The sequence below is a fragment of the Panthera tigris genome, chromosome B1 (genome assembly GCF_018350195.1).
Source record: "Panthera tigris isolate Pti1 chromosome B1, P.tigris_Pti1_mat1.1, whole genome shotgun sequence".
NCBI lineage: Eukaryota > Metazoa > Chordata > Mammalia > Carnivora > Felidae > Panthera > Panthera tigris.
Genome location: NC_056663.1, coordinates 122,033,100 through 122,050,912, shown reverse-complemented (window position 1 = coordinate 122,050,912; position 17,813 = coordinate 122,033,100). Strand labels below are relative to the sequence as shown.

The following is a 17,813-nucleotide window of genomic DNA, read 5'->3' as shown; positions in this document are numbered from 1 at the left end:
TATTATGGGTGTTACATATTCATGTTATGTTATGGTTTTAAAATAGAAAAAAGACTTAATATTCTCATTTGATAAATAAACAAAATGCCACACACCAGAATTCAGGGTTCTGGTGATTATATACTCCATTGCTAGGAAAAAGAATTTTACAGAAATTAAAAAAAAATATGAACAAGACACTAAAAACCACTAGAGTAGTTCAAGATTATTAAAGTGTTTATGAAAACACAAGGAAAATAATGATCTACGAATCCAAGTATTTTTAAAGCTATAAATGACAGTACTTCTGCTTTTAGTTATCTTAATATTTTAAAGGAAGTGTACAAACAGCAAAACTTACCCTATATGTGTAACAGCCTCTCTGTTTTCACATTCAGTAGTCCATATTGCTATCTTATCACCTTTAGCTCTAACATTAACAACAGCTCCACATACATCATCACTGTAGTCATCAAAAGATTCTCCAATAAGGCACAGCAGCTTAAAAAAAAAATTAATCCCAAATTAAATAGATTATATACTGCTTATTAAACTGCAAATGTCCCTTATGTATGTGTATACATACAAAACTAAGAAAGTTTCTAAATCAAGTTGTCTTCTTGAATGTCTAAATTATATTTATGTTTATAGTTCTTTGTCCTGACTTTTTAAGAATTCACATGTTTCTTTATTTAATAACAAGAACACTAACAGTTGTTTTAACTTTTTCAGCAAATGGGGCAATTGATATCAGGGGACATATAAAAGGCAAATTATCTTAATATTCATTTGCTCTGCTGCTGCTTATACTTGCCAGCAAACAAATATTAATAGAATGACTGAAGAGTTGTCATTATATTAAAAATAACCAAATAGTTACTCATGGTTAGATTAACTGCCTCTTGTTCTTGCGGTTTTTCAGAGCCATTTTTTAATTTTTTTTTTATTGTGGCGAATATATATAAAATTTACCATTTAATAAAGAATTTTTAAAAATTTACCATTTTAACCATTAAAAAATTTTTTTTGAGTATAGATGACACGTGACATTAAACCGCTTTAACCATTTTTAAGGGAACGGTTCAGTGGTGTAAGTATATTCACAACTATCACAACCATCCATCTCCAGAACTTTTGTCATCTTACAAAACTTTAATGTGGAATTCTAAAATGGTATTTACTGATAATCTCCCCCAAAAGCAAAATTAAGTCTCTCCATTTACCAAAAAAAACCTCCTATTCATTCAAATATTCACTAACTGCTTAATTAATAAGTGCTAACTATAAGCAAGACACTGTGCCGAATGCTGAAAATACACAAGAGACTATCATCCTTATTCCCGACAGCTTGGGGTTTAGGACTTCCCACTATACAAAATGTCAATTATTTCTTATTTAATTTACATCTTATAAAGCCAAATTTCCAGATTATATCATAACATAGAAGATGAATAATACCAAGCTACAATTTCACTGTTTGCTTCACTGATATAAAAAATTTAGTATACAAAGTAATACTCTAACAGGGTTGTAAAAACTTACATCATATAAAATGTGAGGCTCTATAATTTTGAAGTTAATGAAATGACCAGGATGAGCTTACTGTGGAAGGTGAGAGTCAACTGCCTATCACTTTCTATCTGATCTGTAATGTGGTACACGGTTTCACTGTACCAGTATGTAAAATATACAGTATTCACATGATAGAACAAAATTAATTGCCGGCTTAGATTTTATAGGGTGGGCATTCTTATCTTTTCAATTAAGTAATCAATGTAAAATGCAATGCAAAGTAAGTTTTAATATGCCAAAACTACTTTATAATTTTAAAACCTTACTGTCTCTAGCCAAAAGCGATCCAGATCACTTCGTCTCTGCTGTTTGTTCAATGTAATTAACCATCGTCCTCCTCGTTTGTTTTTCTCATCTTCCCACATAGGCTCAATACCATCCTAAAAGGTTAGTAGATAACAATATCAGACAAAATTGTTACTTTAACTGAAGAGATCACTAGAAAGAGCAAGCAACAACTCTGTCAACTTTTTACTTTATTCTCCATAAAACTTATTGACGTAGTGGGGGGAAAAGCACACAAGAATTAAAGCCAGAAGCATGAGATTGGAGAATTAGAGACTTGACTTAGATACTTCTAGCTATCAAACCTTGGATTTCATTTAATTTGGAGGTTCTTAAACACTGAGTAACAGATAACTTTGAAAAATTACATACATTTCTATGCCTAAAAAATGTATGTAAAAATTATGCAATTTGAGAGTTAATGAATGCCCCTCCACCCCCCTACCACTTGACAGAACCCACTTATAAATATCCCAAGGACCAATGCACCCCAAGTTAAGAATTCTTGACAAACTCTGGACTTACTTTGGTCTACTCAAATATATAAAGAGACTAGACTGGATATCAAAGCGCTCTGCAAAAATCAACGACAGTGTGTACCCAGAGTCAGACTCTCAATTTCAATTATTTATAGCAATAAGCCAAAATTGGTTAATGCTAAAGTCTAGTAAAACTAATTTAATTATTCTCCAAACCTCAGAGCATTAACTATTCCTAAGTTTCTGACAAGAGTTCTTAATGAATAACTGAATGGTCCAGTCTTAAAATATATGAAATCACCGATTAAACATACCTTAAAAAGTGAGTAGTCACAGCCAGGCATTAAATTACTAGACAACTGGATGTGGTTGTACAGACTAGGTAAAACAAAAGGACAATTATAAACATAAAATATGTAATGCAGAGTTTAGGTGCTCACATATACATTTAGAGAATATGATAAAAATCAAAAGATAAAAGTTTATGTTTACTCGTTTTTCTATTGAGTCAATTTCTGAACTGGACCAAAGAGATACCTTAATAATGGTCAGTTCAAGAATCAGCATTTGATGATTTTCAAGGCAATATTTTTAATGATTTTATTTTGACAAAAGTATATTTTGATGTATTAGTTAACTCAATGCATACATATGTATGTATGAGAATCTGAGACTAGGTGGGATGAAGTGGCTTTAAGTACGTGAAAGAATTTATGGCGCTATTAACAAGTAGTTTTAAACACATAAGAGGATGCCTGGGTGGCTCAGTCGGTGAAGCGTCCAACGTCGGCTCAGGTCATGATCTCACAGTTTATGAGTTCGAGCCCTGTGTCCGGCTCTGTGCTGAAAGCTCAGATTCTCTGTCTCCTTCTCTCTCTGCCCCTCCCCCAGTTGTGTTCTGTCTCTCTCTCAAAAATAAATGTAAAAAAAATTTTTTTTCAGCACATAAGACAAACCAAGAGAAAGCAAGATACACTTCCCAACTCTCAGGACTGCATGACTGAAATAAAATAACACTAATATCCATGAAGGTATCCAAGAGTAGAACAGACCAATGGGTCTCAAATATCACAACCATTACTAGTCAGTCAGCATAGCAATCATTTGGGAAGCTTTCAAAACAAAACAACAGTTCCAGGACCTACTCCTTGTGATTTTAATCCCTTAAACATAGGGTAGAGGGGCACCTGAGTGGCTCAGTCGCTTAAGCCTGACTCTTGGTTTCAACTCAGGTTATGATTTCACGGATCATGAGCTCAAGCCCCGCATCTGACTCTGCACTGACAGCACAGAGCCTGCTTGGGATTCTCTCTCCTTCTCTCTCTGCCCCTTCCCTATTGGCACTCTCTCTCAAAATAAATAAATAAATGTACTCTCTCTCTCTTTCTCTCAAAATATCAATGTAACAGAGTAACACTTGAGATGACTTAGATACTCACTAGCCTGAAGGTAGAAGGCTAAATCATTTGATCTTCTAAAGTTCCTTATAGCAAAATTGTTATAAAATTGGCAGCAGAGTAAGAATGCTTTGCCTGTCTCCAATATTAGATGCAGAAATATGATCTTTACTACATCTGCAGACCATGGACAATGCTGTTATCTTTAGTCAGATTCTCTTGATGCTATTTTAAACAAGTCTAGAAATACTTCAAGTAGTCTTAAGAAAGATTCTGGCATCCTTTGAATCATATTCCACAGGGTAATATATAAATTCAATTTGGTGGGAGGGAGCATAAGGCTGAATAAGGTTTGTCGAGTTACTCTATTTAACGGTCACTCTTCCCAAACTACATTATCACTGGCAGCTCCCTCTAGGCAACAACAGAGGCCTGGATACTAACAGTAACTACAAAATTAGGACCACTACTTTATAAAATTAATGGACAGGGTGGAGTAGCTGTCTTCAATGGCATTCAAGGTAGATATGACCAATGCTTCTTTATGTGCCTCCTTTCTCCTTCATGATGCTCTAAGGTCTCTTAGCAAGTTTACAGTAATGAAAATTTGTAATGACACAATCTAAACAGAATCAGAACACTATAGACAAAACTGCATAAATCCCAAAGGGCTCAACAGTTGTTTACCACTACATATGCCAGAAAAAAATGAGAAATTAAGAAGTGCTTAGATATTCACAGAAAGCTAAAGGATTCCTTCATATGTCTAAATTACACTATAAAAGTCCACTATGCAATGACATTGCTTACACATAACTAAAGTGTGCAGCCATATTCTAAATTAGAGGCCCACTTAGAAACCTCATTATGTACAATGGTGAAAGCTAACCAAACTAAATAAACGCAGCTCTGATTCCGTGGGGGAAATGGTTCAAGACTCTTGCTCTTCCTCCTCCATAGGAGACTTGGTTTAGAAGACTCAAATACAATTAAGGGAAAAAAAATCATCTGATGTTTTGATGGAGGGCAAAATAACCTTAGTTTAACTAGACAACCAGATTTATGAATAACTGGGGATTTAAATATAGTTTCATTACTTAAAAAAAACAGTCAATGATTGCAATATGAAGTGACCACTCTTAAAGTGCCTACTTGCCTACTTCACAATTTTACAGTTTTCTCTAATTATTCTATGCTTTTTTTCCTCAGTGATTCAAACATATACTAAATGTCTATTATGGGCAAAGCACTGGAAAGATACAGAAGAATATTGTTTCTGTCCTGGAGGAAGTATACATATATGAATCTTCTGACAATCTGTTCTTAGTGTGGGCAAAATATACTCAGGCATACGGTTATGTTAATACAGAAGAGCTGCTCATTGATTCAATACAGATACATGATCTAAAAATGCACCAGATGTACAAATTAGAATTTTTAGGTAACTGCTAGTTAATTTACAGCTCTTAAAAATCTTTTTAAACAAGTTTTATCTTTGAAATGGAAATCACTTTCCAAATAAAATTACATACTAAATTAACTTTGTTTTAAAGAATCAATATTATAAAACGTCTTGAAAAGACTTTACAATTTTATACTGAGTCAAGCAAAGGTTTGACCCCCAAATCTGAACTTTTTGCTAAATCTGAAACAAAATCTCAAAGGTATTTCAACTATTCTTCTTGAAGTTGATCAACTAACATCAAAGACACTTGGACAAACCTGAATTTTGAGGACTTCAGTTTTTTAAATCTCAGAATCCTTACTACAGGAAATCCCAGATGTTATACCAAAAAGAATTTGCACAAATGGGAACCTAACAAAGCTCTGGAGTATAGGACAGATGTATCTAGGCAACCAAGAAAAGGACATGTTCCAACAAACTGTCGAAGTTCTAGAAGCAATAAAGGACTTTCAAGAGAAGAATCTTTTGGGATGAGGAATAAAGAATATACACAGGGCTAAAGGATGATGAGACTGAAGCTTTCTAAATGATGAGAAATAATCAAACAGTTGTGAGGAGATGGAAAAACAAAAAGGTAGGTTTACAGATGAGTATTTATTAACTATTCACCGTCCCTTCATTTTATGAGTGATTTAAAATGAAAAATTACACAGTTCATAAAATAAACATTCTAAAATGGTTACTTACGCCCAAAAGTCTTCAACAGTATCAAACTTAGAGATCAGCCGAAGGTTTGCTTGCCAAGTTTTGCTTTTATCATTTTTAAAAAACCAGAGTGCCCATCTACAAGTAAAAAGTCAGTGTTAAAAAAAAATGGTAGTTTTATTACACTCACATTCCTAGCAGCATTCTTCACAATAGCCAAAGGGCGGAAGCAACCCAAGTGTTCACTAACAGATGAACAGATAAACAAAATGTGGTATAAACAAACATACAGTAGAATACTTATCAGACTTAAAAAGGAGATTCTGAGAATGAACCTTGAGGACATTAAGTGAAATAAGTCAATCAAAAAAGACAAAACATTATGATTCTACTTGAATTAGGTACCTAAAGTAATGAAACTCACAGAGGCAGAAAGTAGAATGGCAGGGGCTAGAAGGAAAGGGAATGCACAACTGTAATGAGTACAGAGTTTTAGTTATGTAAGATGAAAACGGTTAAGATGGTAAATTTTATGGTATGTGTATTCTAACACAATTAAAAATTTGTTTTAAGAATAATTTTAAATGGTAGGTTACACTGGCAAAAAATGAGTTTTCTTTCATTTTTAAAGTATGTATTTTATACCTACTTCATAACAGATTCTCTGCTATGCTTTACAGACCCATTGGGGCTCATCCCGCAGAGTAATTCACAGAAATGTAGTAGAGAGACAATTACAGTGTGCTAAGTGCTATAACCAAGATATCAAGCAGTTACTCAAGAAAAAAGAGTGGAAGTACTTAACCAGAAAGGAAAGTAGGGACAAGAAGGCTGGATCTTTAGAGAAATGAAAAGGTATTAGCCAAGAGGGGATAATGGGACTTCTAAAAAAGAGGGGAAACTATTAATAAATTCTGTTTACTCAAACACACCAATAGGAAAATAACAAAATAAAGAGATTCATTGAGTAATGCTACCATAGATATATTCTGAAATAATGTATACTAGTTTCTCCATATCTGTATATACCTGTTAAAAGTTTTATTCTAATACCTGGAAGATACACTCCAGTCATATCAAAGTTATAATTAAATATCCCAAGATAACATCTTTAGTACAATTATGTTGTCTGAATTACTATACCTAAGGTAATTCAAAAGGAGAATTTTATTTTCTCATTGACAAAAATGTTACCAAAAGATAGGTTTCCAAACTGATACATATATATATATATATATATTTCATAACTCCATGATTAATGTTTGGATAATCAGACATAAAAATGAGATGCATTTCAACATCCACTTGATAATCTGAATTTGCCAACCCCCCATCAAGGAAGATAAAAAAGAAAAAAGGAAAGGCATAAAAATTATTAAACATAAATGTAAGGTCAAGTACTATACTTTGGTCTTCCAAAATTAATTCAATCTTTCCTCAAAAAATTAAAAATTGAACTACCATATCGTCTAGCAATTCTACTTCTGGGTATTTATCGGAATAAAATGAAAACACTAACTCAAAAAAAATATATGCACTCTCATGTTCATGCAGCATTACTTACAAAGTCAAGATGTGCAAACAACATCAGCGTCGATCAAAGAATGAATGGATAAAATAAGTGTTGTATGTACGCAACGGGTATTTATTCGCCCACCCCCCCAAAAAAAAAAAAAAAAAGGAAGAAATCTTGTCATTTGCAACACTGAATAGACCTTGAGGGCATTATGCTAACTAAGTGAAACAAAGAAATAAGACAAATACCATATGATCTCATTTATATGTGGAATCTTAAAAAACAAAAAAACCAACCTCATAGACACAGAGAACAGACTGGTTGCTAGAAGTAGGGGTAGTGTGAAAAAGGGTGAAAGCAGTCAAAAGGTAACAAACTTCCAGTTATAAAATAAATAACTCCTAACTATGTAACATACAACATGGTGACTACAGTTAGTAACAATGTATTATGTGTATGAAAGTTGCTAAGAAACAATAAAAGTTCTCATCACAAGGAAAAAAGCTTTGTAACTCTATCATGGCAGATGTTAAGTAAACTTTCTATAGTGATCATTTCACAATATGCATAAATACTGAGTTATGTGCTACACCTGAAACTAATATAATAGGTCAATTATATCTCAAACATGATACCAAAATTGTCTTTTTGTCTTTTTTACTGCACTCAGCCATTAAACATGCAAAAATTTATCCTAATAATTAGATGACTAGGCAAAAATGTTGTACAAGAATGTTCTTAATACTGGAAAATTTGGAAACATCTTACGTGCCTTCAACAAGGGATCATTTAAATCACAGTTATCAAAATGTGGTTTGCAAGACACTTAGGGGACCCCCAGACCCTTATCAGAAGATGTGATAAGTAAAAACTATTTTCATAATAATGCTAAGGCATTCTTTTACTTTTCACTGTGTTAACATCTATACTAATGGTACAAAAGCAATGGTGCAGTGAATCTGCTGGTGTCTTACAAAGTTTCATACAGTGGGACCGAACTGTATTAGTAGTCACTATACCCTTTATTATCACCACCTCTCACAGTAACAACAATGTTTTAGCTAAGAATACAACTGGTGAAGCAGTAATTATTGGTTTCATTAAATTTCAATCTGTATACAGTCTTTTTCATACTCTGCAAAAAGATCAAAAACGACAAAAAAACACTTCTGCACACCAAAGAACAATGCTTAAAAAACTGAACTGTGAAATGAATTAGCCACTTTTTTCATGGCACACCACTTTAACCATGACTGACAGATAAACCATGGTTATTTCTTGAAAATGAAGTAGTGAGCCTGATGCTTTACTGTGGGCTTTCAGGAGAAAAATCAGAATTTTGGATATCCTGCATGTGCCCCTGTTGAGCTTGACAAACTTACTAAAGTTTAGTACTAGTGATACAAATATTACTGTTTTGATACTATATAATGAAAAGTATCAATATCCAGAAGATCTGTATAACTCACTGTTTTCCAAATGACCAGTGATGTTGCAAAATCATGCATGAGTAAAAGATCCATTCCAAATGCAAGACAAGCCAATAGATTTTTTTTAACATAACAGAGTAGGAAAAGTTCTTGGAGGGGCACCTGGGTGGCTCAGTCAGTTAAGCGTACAACTTTGGCTCAGGTCATGATCTTAACTGCTCAAGAGTTCAAGCCCATGTTGGGCTCTGTGCGGACAGCTCAGACCCTAGAGCCTGCTTCAGATTGTCTCCCTCTCTCTCTGCACCTCCCTGACTCATACTCTGTCTCTCAAAAACAAATAAAATACTGGGAAAAAAAAAAAAAAAGAAAGAAAGAAAGAAAGAAAGGTTCTTGGATATGGTTTCAGATTTTACATTACAGGTGACCTATAAGAAACCTAGTATCAAAGAAGAATAGCTATCATTAGCTTAAAAGGCTATTAAAAACCCTCTTCCATTTTCCAACCATGAATTTGTGTGACTTCACATTTTCTCATACTTAATATAAAACAACTTATCTCCTCCATAGACTGAATGCAGAAGCAGCTATAAAAATACAACTAACTTCTATTAAGTCAGGCACTTGAAGGGATTTATAAAAACGCAAAGATGCTATACTTCCCGTTATATTTTTAAAATATTTTTTCATATAAAATATTTATGTTGGGGTGCCTGAGTAGCTCAGTCGGTTAAGCATCCAACTTCAGCTCAGATCACGATCTCACAGTTCATGAGTTTGAGCCCGGCACAGGGCTCTGCAATGACAGTGTGGAGACTGCTTGAGATTTTCTCTCTTCCTCTGTCTCTGCCCCTTTCTCCCTCTCTCTCTCTCTCAAAATAAATAAAATATAAATACTTATGTTAACATACAATGGATTTTCTAAATGAGTATTTAATTTTACACATTCTCGGCTTTTTCTAACATAATAAATGGAAATAGATAAAAATCTATATAACCAAAGCTTTGTGAAGTCTTCAATAACTTAAAAAAAATTTTTTTAATGTTTATTTTTGAAAGAGACACAGAGACAGAAAGCAAGCAGGGGAGGGGCAGAGAGAGAGAGAGAGGGAGAGACAAAACCAAAGCAGGCTCCAAGCTCTGAGCTGTTAGCACAGAGCCCGACAAGGGGCTCAAACCCACGAACCGTGAGATCATGACCTGAGCCGAAGTCTGGCGCTTAACCTACTGAGCCCACCCAGGAGCCCTTTCAATAACTTTTAGGAGTATAAAAAGGCCATGAGACCAAAAAGTTTGAGAACTGCTGACTTAAATAACATATACATATATAAAAGAGACTACCATGCAGTTATTTAATAGAATAATTATGTGGGTAGGGGTGCCTGTGTGGCTCAGTTGGTTAAGACTGACTCTTGGTTTCAGTGCAGGTCATGATCTTTCTCGGCTGTGAGAAGAGCCCTGTGTGTTCAGCATGGAGCCTGCTTGGGATTCTCTCTCTCTCTCCCTCTCACTCTACCCCTCCCCCACTTGCGTGCACATTCTCTCTCAAAACAAATAAATAAACTTTCAAAAAAAGGGGGGGATAATTATGTGGGTAAAGTTATCCCTAAGATGTCGGACATGAAACCCAGAGCCATGGAGGAAAGGTGATATTGGACTACATAAATATCAAAAACCTGTGGGGTGCCTGAGTTAAGCATCATCCAACTCTTGATTTTGGCTCACAGTCATGAAATCATGAGATCAAGTCTCCCACCTGCCAACGCTCCCCCCAGCATTGGGCATGAAGCCTGTTTGAGATTTTCTCTCCCTCTGCCCCTCCCTCCCCCACCAAAAAAAAAAGACGTGTAAAAAACATAATTCCACAGACAATGCTATAAGACAAATGATTTGGGAATTCATTTTCAACCTAATGCCCCACCTGGATGACTTAGCATCCCTAATTATAGTGCTTGGAATTAAACTTTAAAAGATACCACCCCTCCACCTCAACAGACAAAAGAAATGAGCAGACTGTCCACAGATAAAAACAAAAATGATCAATAAATATGAAACTGCTTTGGAACTTCAATAAAAGAAATGCAAACAAAATGACAAGACATTGGTTTTATAAATCAGAATAGGACCAGTTCATCTGGTCCTGAAAAGACTGATGGCACCAATTGGCAAAGATGTAGAAACCAGGAACTCTCAAACTGCTAAGAGCCTAAACTGATAAAAGGAGGATAATTTGGCAATTATCTACAAAAGTTAGTCTTTAACCTAAGAAATCTGAAACTTCTATAAATATATTCACACAAGTGCACAAAAACATATAGGAATGTGTACACTACAACACTGTAAATAGAAAACAAAAAAAATCTATATACTCATTAATATAAGCTTAATATGACTATATATTCATTTACTATAAGGCAGTAGTTTAAAATAATGAGCCCAAATCTGCACAAACAAAAAAGGTCACCTGTATAAAAAAAAAAGATATGTACATTGAAAAGCTCTGGAGGGGCGCCTGGGTGGCTCAGTCGGTTGAGCGTCTGACTTTGGGCTCAGGTCATGATCTCGCGCTCCATGAGGTCAAGCCCCGCATCAGGCTCTGTGCTGACAGCTCAGAGCCTGGAGCCTGCTTCCGACTCTGTGTCTCCCTCTCTCTCTGTCCCTGTCCCTCCCCTGCTTGTGCTGTCTCCCTGTTTCTCAAAAGTAAATAAACATTAAAAATTTTAAAACAAGAAAAAAGAAAAGCTCTGGAAAACTACAAACCAAATTTAGCACTGACTACTCCACAGAGTGAAGAAAAGTAAAATGGAGAAGAGAATATCTGAGGAAAATCAGAGAACATTTACTTTATATACTTGTACTCTGATGATTTGCTTTCTTATAATTATTATAGATTAAGTAAATAATGAGGAAACTACCAAAATGTGAACATAAAGCATCCTGGAATATTTTTCTAAATGATGCTATTTTACACAAGAAGTGCAATCATAGAGAAACTGAAATCCTCACAGCCCATTTTAGGATTAGTTTGTCTACTGATGACACTTAAAAAAAAATTTTTTTTTTAATGTTTATTTATTTTTGAGAGAGAGAGAGAGAGAGAGAGAGAGCGAGCGAGAGCGAGCATGAGCGGGGGAGGGGCAGAAAGAAAGGGAGACACAGAATCCAAAGCAGGCTCCAGGCTCTGAGCTGTCAGCACACAGCCCGACGCAGGGCTCAAACTCGCAAACCATGATATCAGGACCTGAGCCGAAGCTGGACGCTCAACTGACTGAGCCACCCAGGCACCCCTACTGATGATGCTTTAAAAAAAAAAAATTTTTTTTTATGTTTACTTACTTTTTGAGAGAGTGTGTGGGGGAGGGGGGGGGGGACAGAGAGAGAGGGAGGCACAGAATCTGAAGCAGGTTCCAGGCTCTGAGCTGTCAGCACAGAGCCCGATGTGGGGCTGGAACCCCAAAACCAAAACCATGAGAGCATGACCTGAGCTGAAGTCAGTCGCTTAACCAACTGAGCCACCCAGGGGCCCCCGTATGACACTTTTCAGGACTCCTCAGATTTTATTCAAACTGTGAGGGATTATGTCTTGATTACTCTCCCCAACGACAACACTAAAAACTGGGCTTAGCACAGAAGGCATACAGAGTGGCTTTTTTATAAGATAATACTAAAAAGATGAAAAAATACCTTAAGGGGTTTGGTGCTGTTAGGTTGAATTATATGAAATTGCTGCTAATCAATAGTTCAACTTTGGTATAATGCTTTCTTGAGGATAGATTATACCTCTATGGACTATCTGATCTTTGATAACTCACTCACTAGCTGACAATCTTCACTGTCCAGAGCATTAATTTCTTCCTCGCTACAGGATATGCTGAACTACAGGTCTCCTATGAAAAAACTACATAAAACACATTTGGACTTTTATTTCAGTGAGTCTACCAAGATAATGAGAAACGATAAGAGATACTGCAGATTCAGTTACAGACCACCATAATAAAGCAGATATTGCAATAATGTCAATTGAAGTTTCTGGTTTCCCACTGCACATAAAAGTTATGTTTATACTATACTGTAGTATGGTAAGGATACAATAGGATTATGTATTTAAAAATGTGTATGTTTCAATTTAAAAATATTTTATTGCTGGGGGTGCCTGGATGGCTCAATCAGTTAAGCATCCGACTCTTAATTTTGGCTCAGGTCATGATCTCACAGTTCATGAGTCTGAGCCCTGCTTGAGGACTTCTCTCTCAAAATAAATAAACTTAAAATGCTAACCATTATCCAAGCTTTTAGTGGGTCACCTTTTTGCTCATGGAAGGTCTTGCCTTGATGTTGCTGGCTGCTGCCTGACCAGTGGGTGGTTACTGAAGGATGGGGTGGCTGTGGTAATTTCTTAAAGTAAGACAACAATGAAAATTTGCTGTCAACACTGATTGATTCTTCCTTGGACAAACGATTTCTCCATAGCATGCAATGCTGTTTGGTATTTTACCCACAGAGCTTCTTTCAAAATTGGAGTCAATCCTCTCAAACTCTGCTGCTGCTTTATCCAACTAAGTTTATGTAATATTCTACATCTTCTGTTGTCATTTCAACAATCTGCACAGCATCTTCACCAGGAGTAGGTACCATCTCAAGAAACTATTTTCTGTGCTTATCCATAATAAGCAACTCCTTACCCATTCAGTTTTATGATGAGATTATAGGAATTCAGTCACACCTTCAGGCTCCAATTCTAATTCTAGTTCTTTTGCTATTTCTACCACATTTGTAGTTACTTCTTCCACCAAAGTCTTGAACCCTTCAAAGTCATCCAGGAGGACTGGAATCAACTTCTTCCAAATGCCTGTTCATGTTGACATTTTGAGCTCTACCCATGAATCACCATGTTCGTAATGGCATCTCAGAATGGTGAATCCTTTCCAGGGGCACCTGAGTGGCCCAGTTGATTAAGCGTCTGACTTTGATTTGGGTTCAGGTCATGATCTCACAGTCTGAGTTGGAGCCCCTCATCTGGCTCTCTGCAGAGCCTGCTTTAGATCCTCTGTCCCCCTCTCTCCCTGCCTTTCCTCCACCCACGCACTCTCTCCCTCTCTCAAAAATAAACATTAAAAAACAAAAAACAACAGTGAATCCTTTCCAGAAGGTTTTCAATGTACTTTGCCCAGATCATCCAGAGGAATGACTATCTATGGCAGCTATAGTCTTACAAAATGTATTTCTTAAATAGTAAGACTTGGAAGTCAAAATTACTCCTAAGCTGCAAAATGGATGTTGTATTAGCAGGCATGAAAATAACATGAACCTTGTACATCCCAACCAGAACTCTTGGGTGACCAGAATCATTTTCAATGAGTAGTATTTTGAAAGGAATCTTTTTGCTCTGAGCAAGTTTCAACACTGGGCTTAAAATATTCAGTAAACCATGTTGTAAACAGAAATGCTGTTATCCACTTTATTGCTCCATTTATAAAGCACAGGAGAGTAGATATAGCATTATTCTCTAGGGCCCTAGGATTTTCAGGATGGTAAATGAGCACTGGCTTCAACCTAAAGCCACCAGTTGTATTAGACTCTAACAGGAAAGTCAGCCTGTCTTTTGAAGCTTTGAAGCCAGGCACTGACTTCTCCTCTCTAGCTATGGAAGTCCATCTAGATGGACTAAATCTTCTTCCACTAAAAGGCTGTTTCATCTACACTGAAAATCTATTGTTTAGCGAAGCCAGCTTCATAATGATCTTAGCTAAATCTTCTGGATACTTGCTGCAGCATCTACATCAGCACTTGTTGCTTCATCTTGCCCTTTTATGTTATGGAGATGGCTTCTTTCCTTAAGCCTCACAAACCAAACCTGTGTTAGCTTTAACCTTTTCTTCTGCAGCTGCCTCACCTTTTTCAGCCATCACAGAATTGAAGAGAATTAGGGCGTTGCGCTGGATTAGGTTTTGGCTTAGGGGAATGTTAAGGTTGGTTTGATCTTCTATCCAGATCACTCAAACTTTCTCCATTTCAACAGTAAGTCTGTTTCACTTTCTTATCATTCATGTGCTTGCTGGAGTAGCACTAATTTCCTTCAAGAACTTTTCCTTTGCATTCACAACTTGGCTGTTGAACAACAGGTTTAGTTTTTGGCCTCTCTTGGCTTTCAACATGCCTTCCTCACTCAGCTTAATCATTTCTAGCTCTTGAATTAAAGTGAGATGTGTGGGACTCTTCCTTTCACCTGAGCACTTAGAGGCCACTGTAGGGTTACTTATTGACCTAATTTCAATATTGTGCCTCAGGGAATAGGGAGAACAGAGGAGAGGGAGAGAGATGGGGGAACAACTGGTCAGGAAAGCAGTCAGAACACAGACGACATTTATTAAGTTTGCCATTTTATATGGGCATAGTTCATGGTGCCCCAACACAACTATAATAGTAACAAATCAAAGATCACTGATTACAGATCACCCTAACAAACACAGTGAAAAAGTTTGAGATATTGTGAGAACTGCCAAAATGTGAGAGACACAAAATGAGCAAATGCTGTTGGAAAAATAGCACCAACAGACTTGTTCAATGCAGGATGGCCACAAACCTTCAATTTGAAAAAAAAAATGCAGTATCTGCAAAATCCAATAAAACAAAGTATGCTGTGAAACATACATAGGCTTATAGGATCTTTAAAAGTCTTGGGGTAGGAGAATGAAAGGAACTTGAACACTTATATATCCCCAGAAATTAATTCCAATTTACTTTCCTCCAGATTCTTACAATGTTTCTGCATTGCCTTTTTCTTCTCACCATCAGCTCTCAGTACATTCATTTTAATTTTCATCATATAAACCATAAAAATACAAACATACTGGTAAGTGGTGGGGTGGTGTTAATGAGCTATAGTCAACTGTAACTATGAAACTCAATTCATTTTTTTTTTTTTTTAGTAGGCTCTGCACCCAACATGGGGCTCACAACCCCTGAGATCAAGAATCACATGCTCTACCAACTGAGCCACCCAGGTGCCCCAAAGCTTAACTCATCTTAACCTCTCCTCTTTTCTTCTAACTTGGCTTAAATACAAACTAACCGGAGTGCCTGGGTAGCTCAGTTAAGTGTCCGACTCTTGATCTCAGCTCAGGTCTTGATCTCAGGGTTGTGAGTTCGAACTCCACATTGGGCTCCACAATGGTTGTGGAGCCTACTTTAAAAAAAAAAAAAAAAAAAAAAAAACACCCACCAGACTCCACATCCCTTAGAGCTTTTTCTCCTTCACACCCCAACTTTAAGTTGCTTATCTTCTCTATAACACATTTGTATACTTTCTATTCACTATGCAAACTACTCCAATCTTTTTCCATCATCTACATTCTACTAAATTTTCTCCTACATTAGCAAAGAATTTGCTATTCAATCCAATGGTCATTTTGAAATGTTTATTACTCAATCCAATGGGTATGTGACCTTTTTGTGGCACATACACTATTGACCACATACCTGTCCTTAAAACAAACCATTTTCTTTGCTTCTCTGACCACCACTCTAGTTTATACAGTTTATATGTCTAAACCCTTCATAGGCATTCTCCCTCCAAAAAATCCCTTACATGCTGGTATCCCAAGCCTCTGTCTTGAGTCAAGTTCACTTTAAAGAGAATTCATGTACTACTAGTTTCACTCACCACCAATTACTGGTGAACTTCAAACCCAATGTCTCAACCAGTTCTTTCTGAGCTCAAGACTCACACATAACACTGCTTACTAGAAACAGGTTATCCAAATGAAAATGGAATCCTCAACCTAATATATTTAAAACTAGTCTCACCCAGTCATTCACCACTTACCTTACTGCCTAAGTCAGAAAAACTTGTATGTCAGAAGGCTTACCTGTTCTGTAAAGGATGTTTAATATAGTGTTCTGGGTTAGCAACCTCCTGATTAGATTCTGTTTTCTCTTCTTCTGAAGGCGGGGGATTAGGAGTAGGGGTGGTTTCCTAATGGAAAATAATAAAACATTATTTTAAATGTCTTAACTATGATAGCAATACTCTAAATCAACTTGAACTAATATTGCCAATATTCCCTAAGGAGAAAGAATTACAGAAGCATTTCATAAAATAGACCACAGACCAAGCTCTAAGAAAAGCACCAGACTCTCCCATTCTAGCCATCTTTGCACTAAGAGCAAAGGGTTTCTCAAGTTTAAAAATACAGTAACAATATTGTATACAGTTATCTTTCACTTAAGCATTTTAGTATCAGAAAGACTGTTAGACACCATGCAACAAAATTAAGGAAATCAGCTGTCTTTCTTAACATACCATTAAAGTACTATGTACGATTTGGAGAATGGGGGGAATACAACTAATGTTGGAAAGTATAACAGCTTTATAAAGTGACCAAGTCAATACTATATAGGTCTTTCCTTCATGTCATACTGTTATATAGTAACCTAAAAGTTCTGCAACTTCTGTCATTTTCAACTAGCCCTAGGCAAAAAAGCTCGACACTGGCTTGAACTAAATCTTCTTCTTGGTTAGACATAATTAATATTATCATCTAAAAATGTCAGGGAAAAAAGGAGCTTGTGGATGATCTGTGTTCACAGCTCATGTAGCTCTTCATTCTGTTATAAATTATGGTCAACAAAACAGAATTCCAAGGAAAGGCACCAGAAGCTAAAAGAAAAGCTGATTTTGTTCAAAAAGGGCACCACAACAAGAGTCTAGGAGTCAAATTTAAACCAGCAAAACCCTCGAGATATTATGTTCACATTAACAAGATTATGTAAATCAGTTATGTAGGATCTAAAAGATCTAGCAGGTAGGTGGTAAATATTCAACTGACAAAACACATTTTTCTTAATAACATGACATGTCCAGGAATTAATTTCTACTGGCCTAAGAAATTGCTCACAGCAGGAGCTAGGTCTTGATTTTGCTCATAATTATAATGCCAATGAGCAAAGTGCTATACTCAATAGGAATTTATTGGTGTGATCACTTAAGTAATAAATTTAAATGTTTACAAAGCAATTAAGACCCTAAAATTTACATAGTCAATGCTT

At 36.0% G+C, this 17,813-nt stretch overlaps 1 protein-coding gene across 6 annotated transcripts in view; it reads right to left on the bottom strand.

The window, feature by feature from the left end:
• EIF4E (eukaryotic translation initiation factor 4E) overlaps positions 1-17,813 on the bottom strand; it is a 48,044-nt gene that overhangs the window by 3,303 nt on the left and 26,928 nt on the right. For all 6 annotated transcript variants that reach the window (XM_015537040.2, XM_042984144.1, XM_042984143.1 and 3 more), the window contains 5 exons: positions 16,634-16,740; positions 5,865-5,960; positions 2,630-2,693; positions 1,818-1,931; positions 341-480 (listed from right to left, as the gene is read on the bottom strand). In XM_015537040.2, coding sequence (XP_015392526.1) covers positions 341-480; positions 1,818-1,931; positions 2,630-2,693; positions 5,865-5,960; positions 16,634-16,740 — 521 coding nt within the window. The remainder of the gene's footprint in view (positions 1-340; positions 481-1,817; positions 1,932-2,629; positions 2,694-5,864; positions 5,961-16,633; positions 16,741-17,813) is intronic.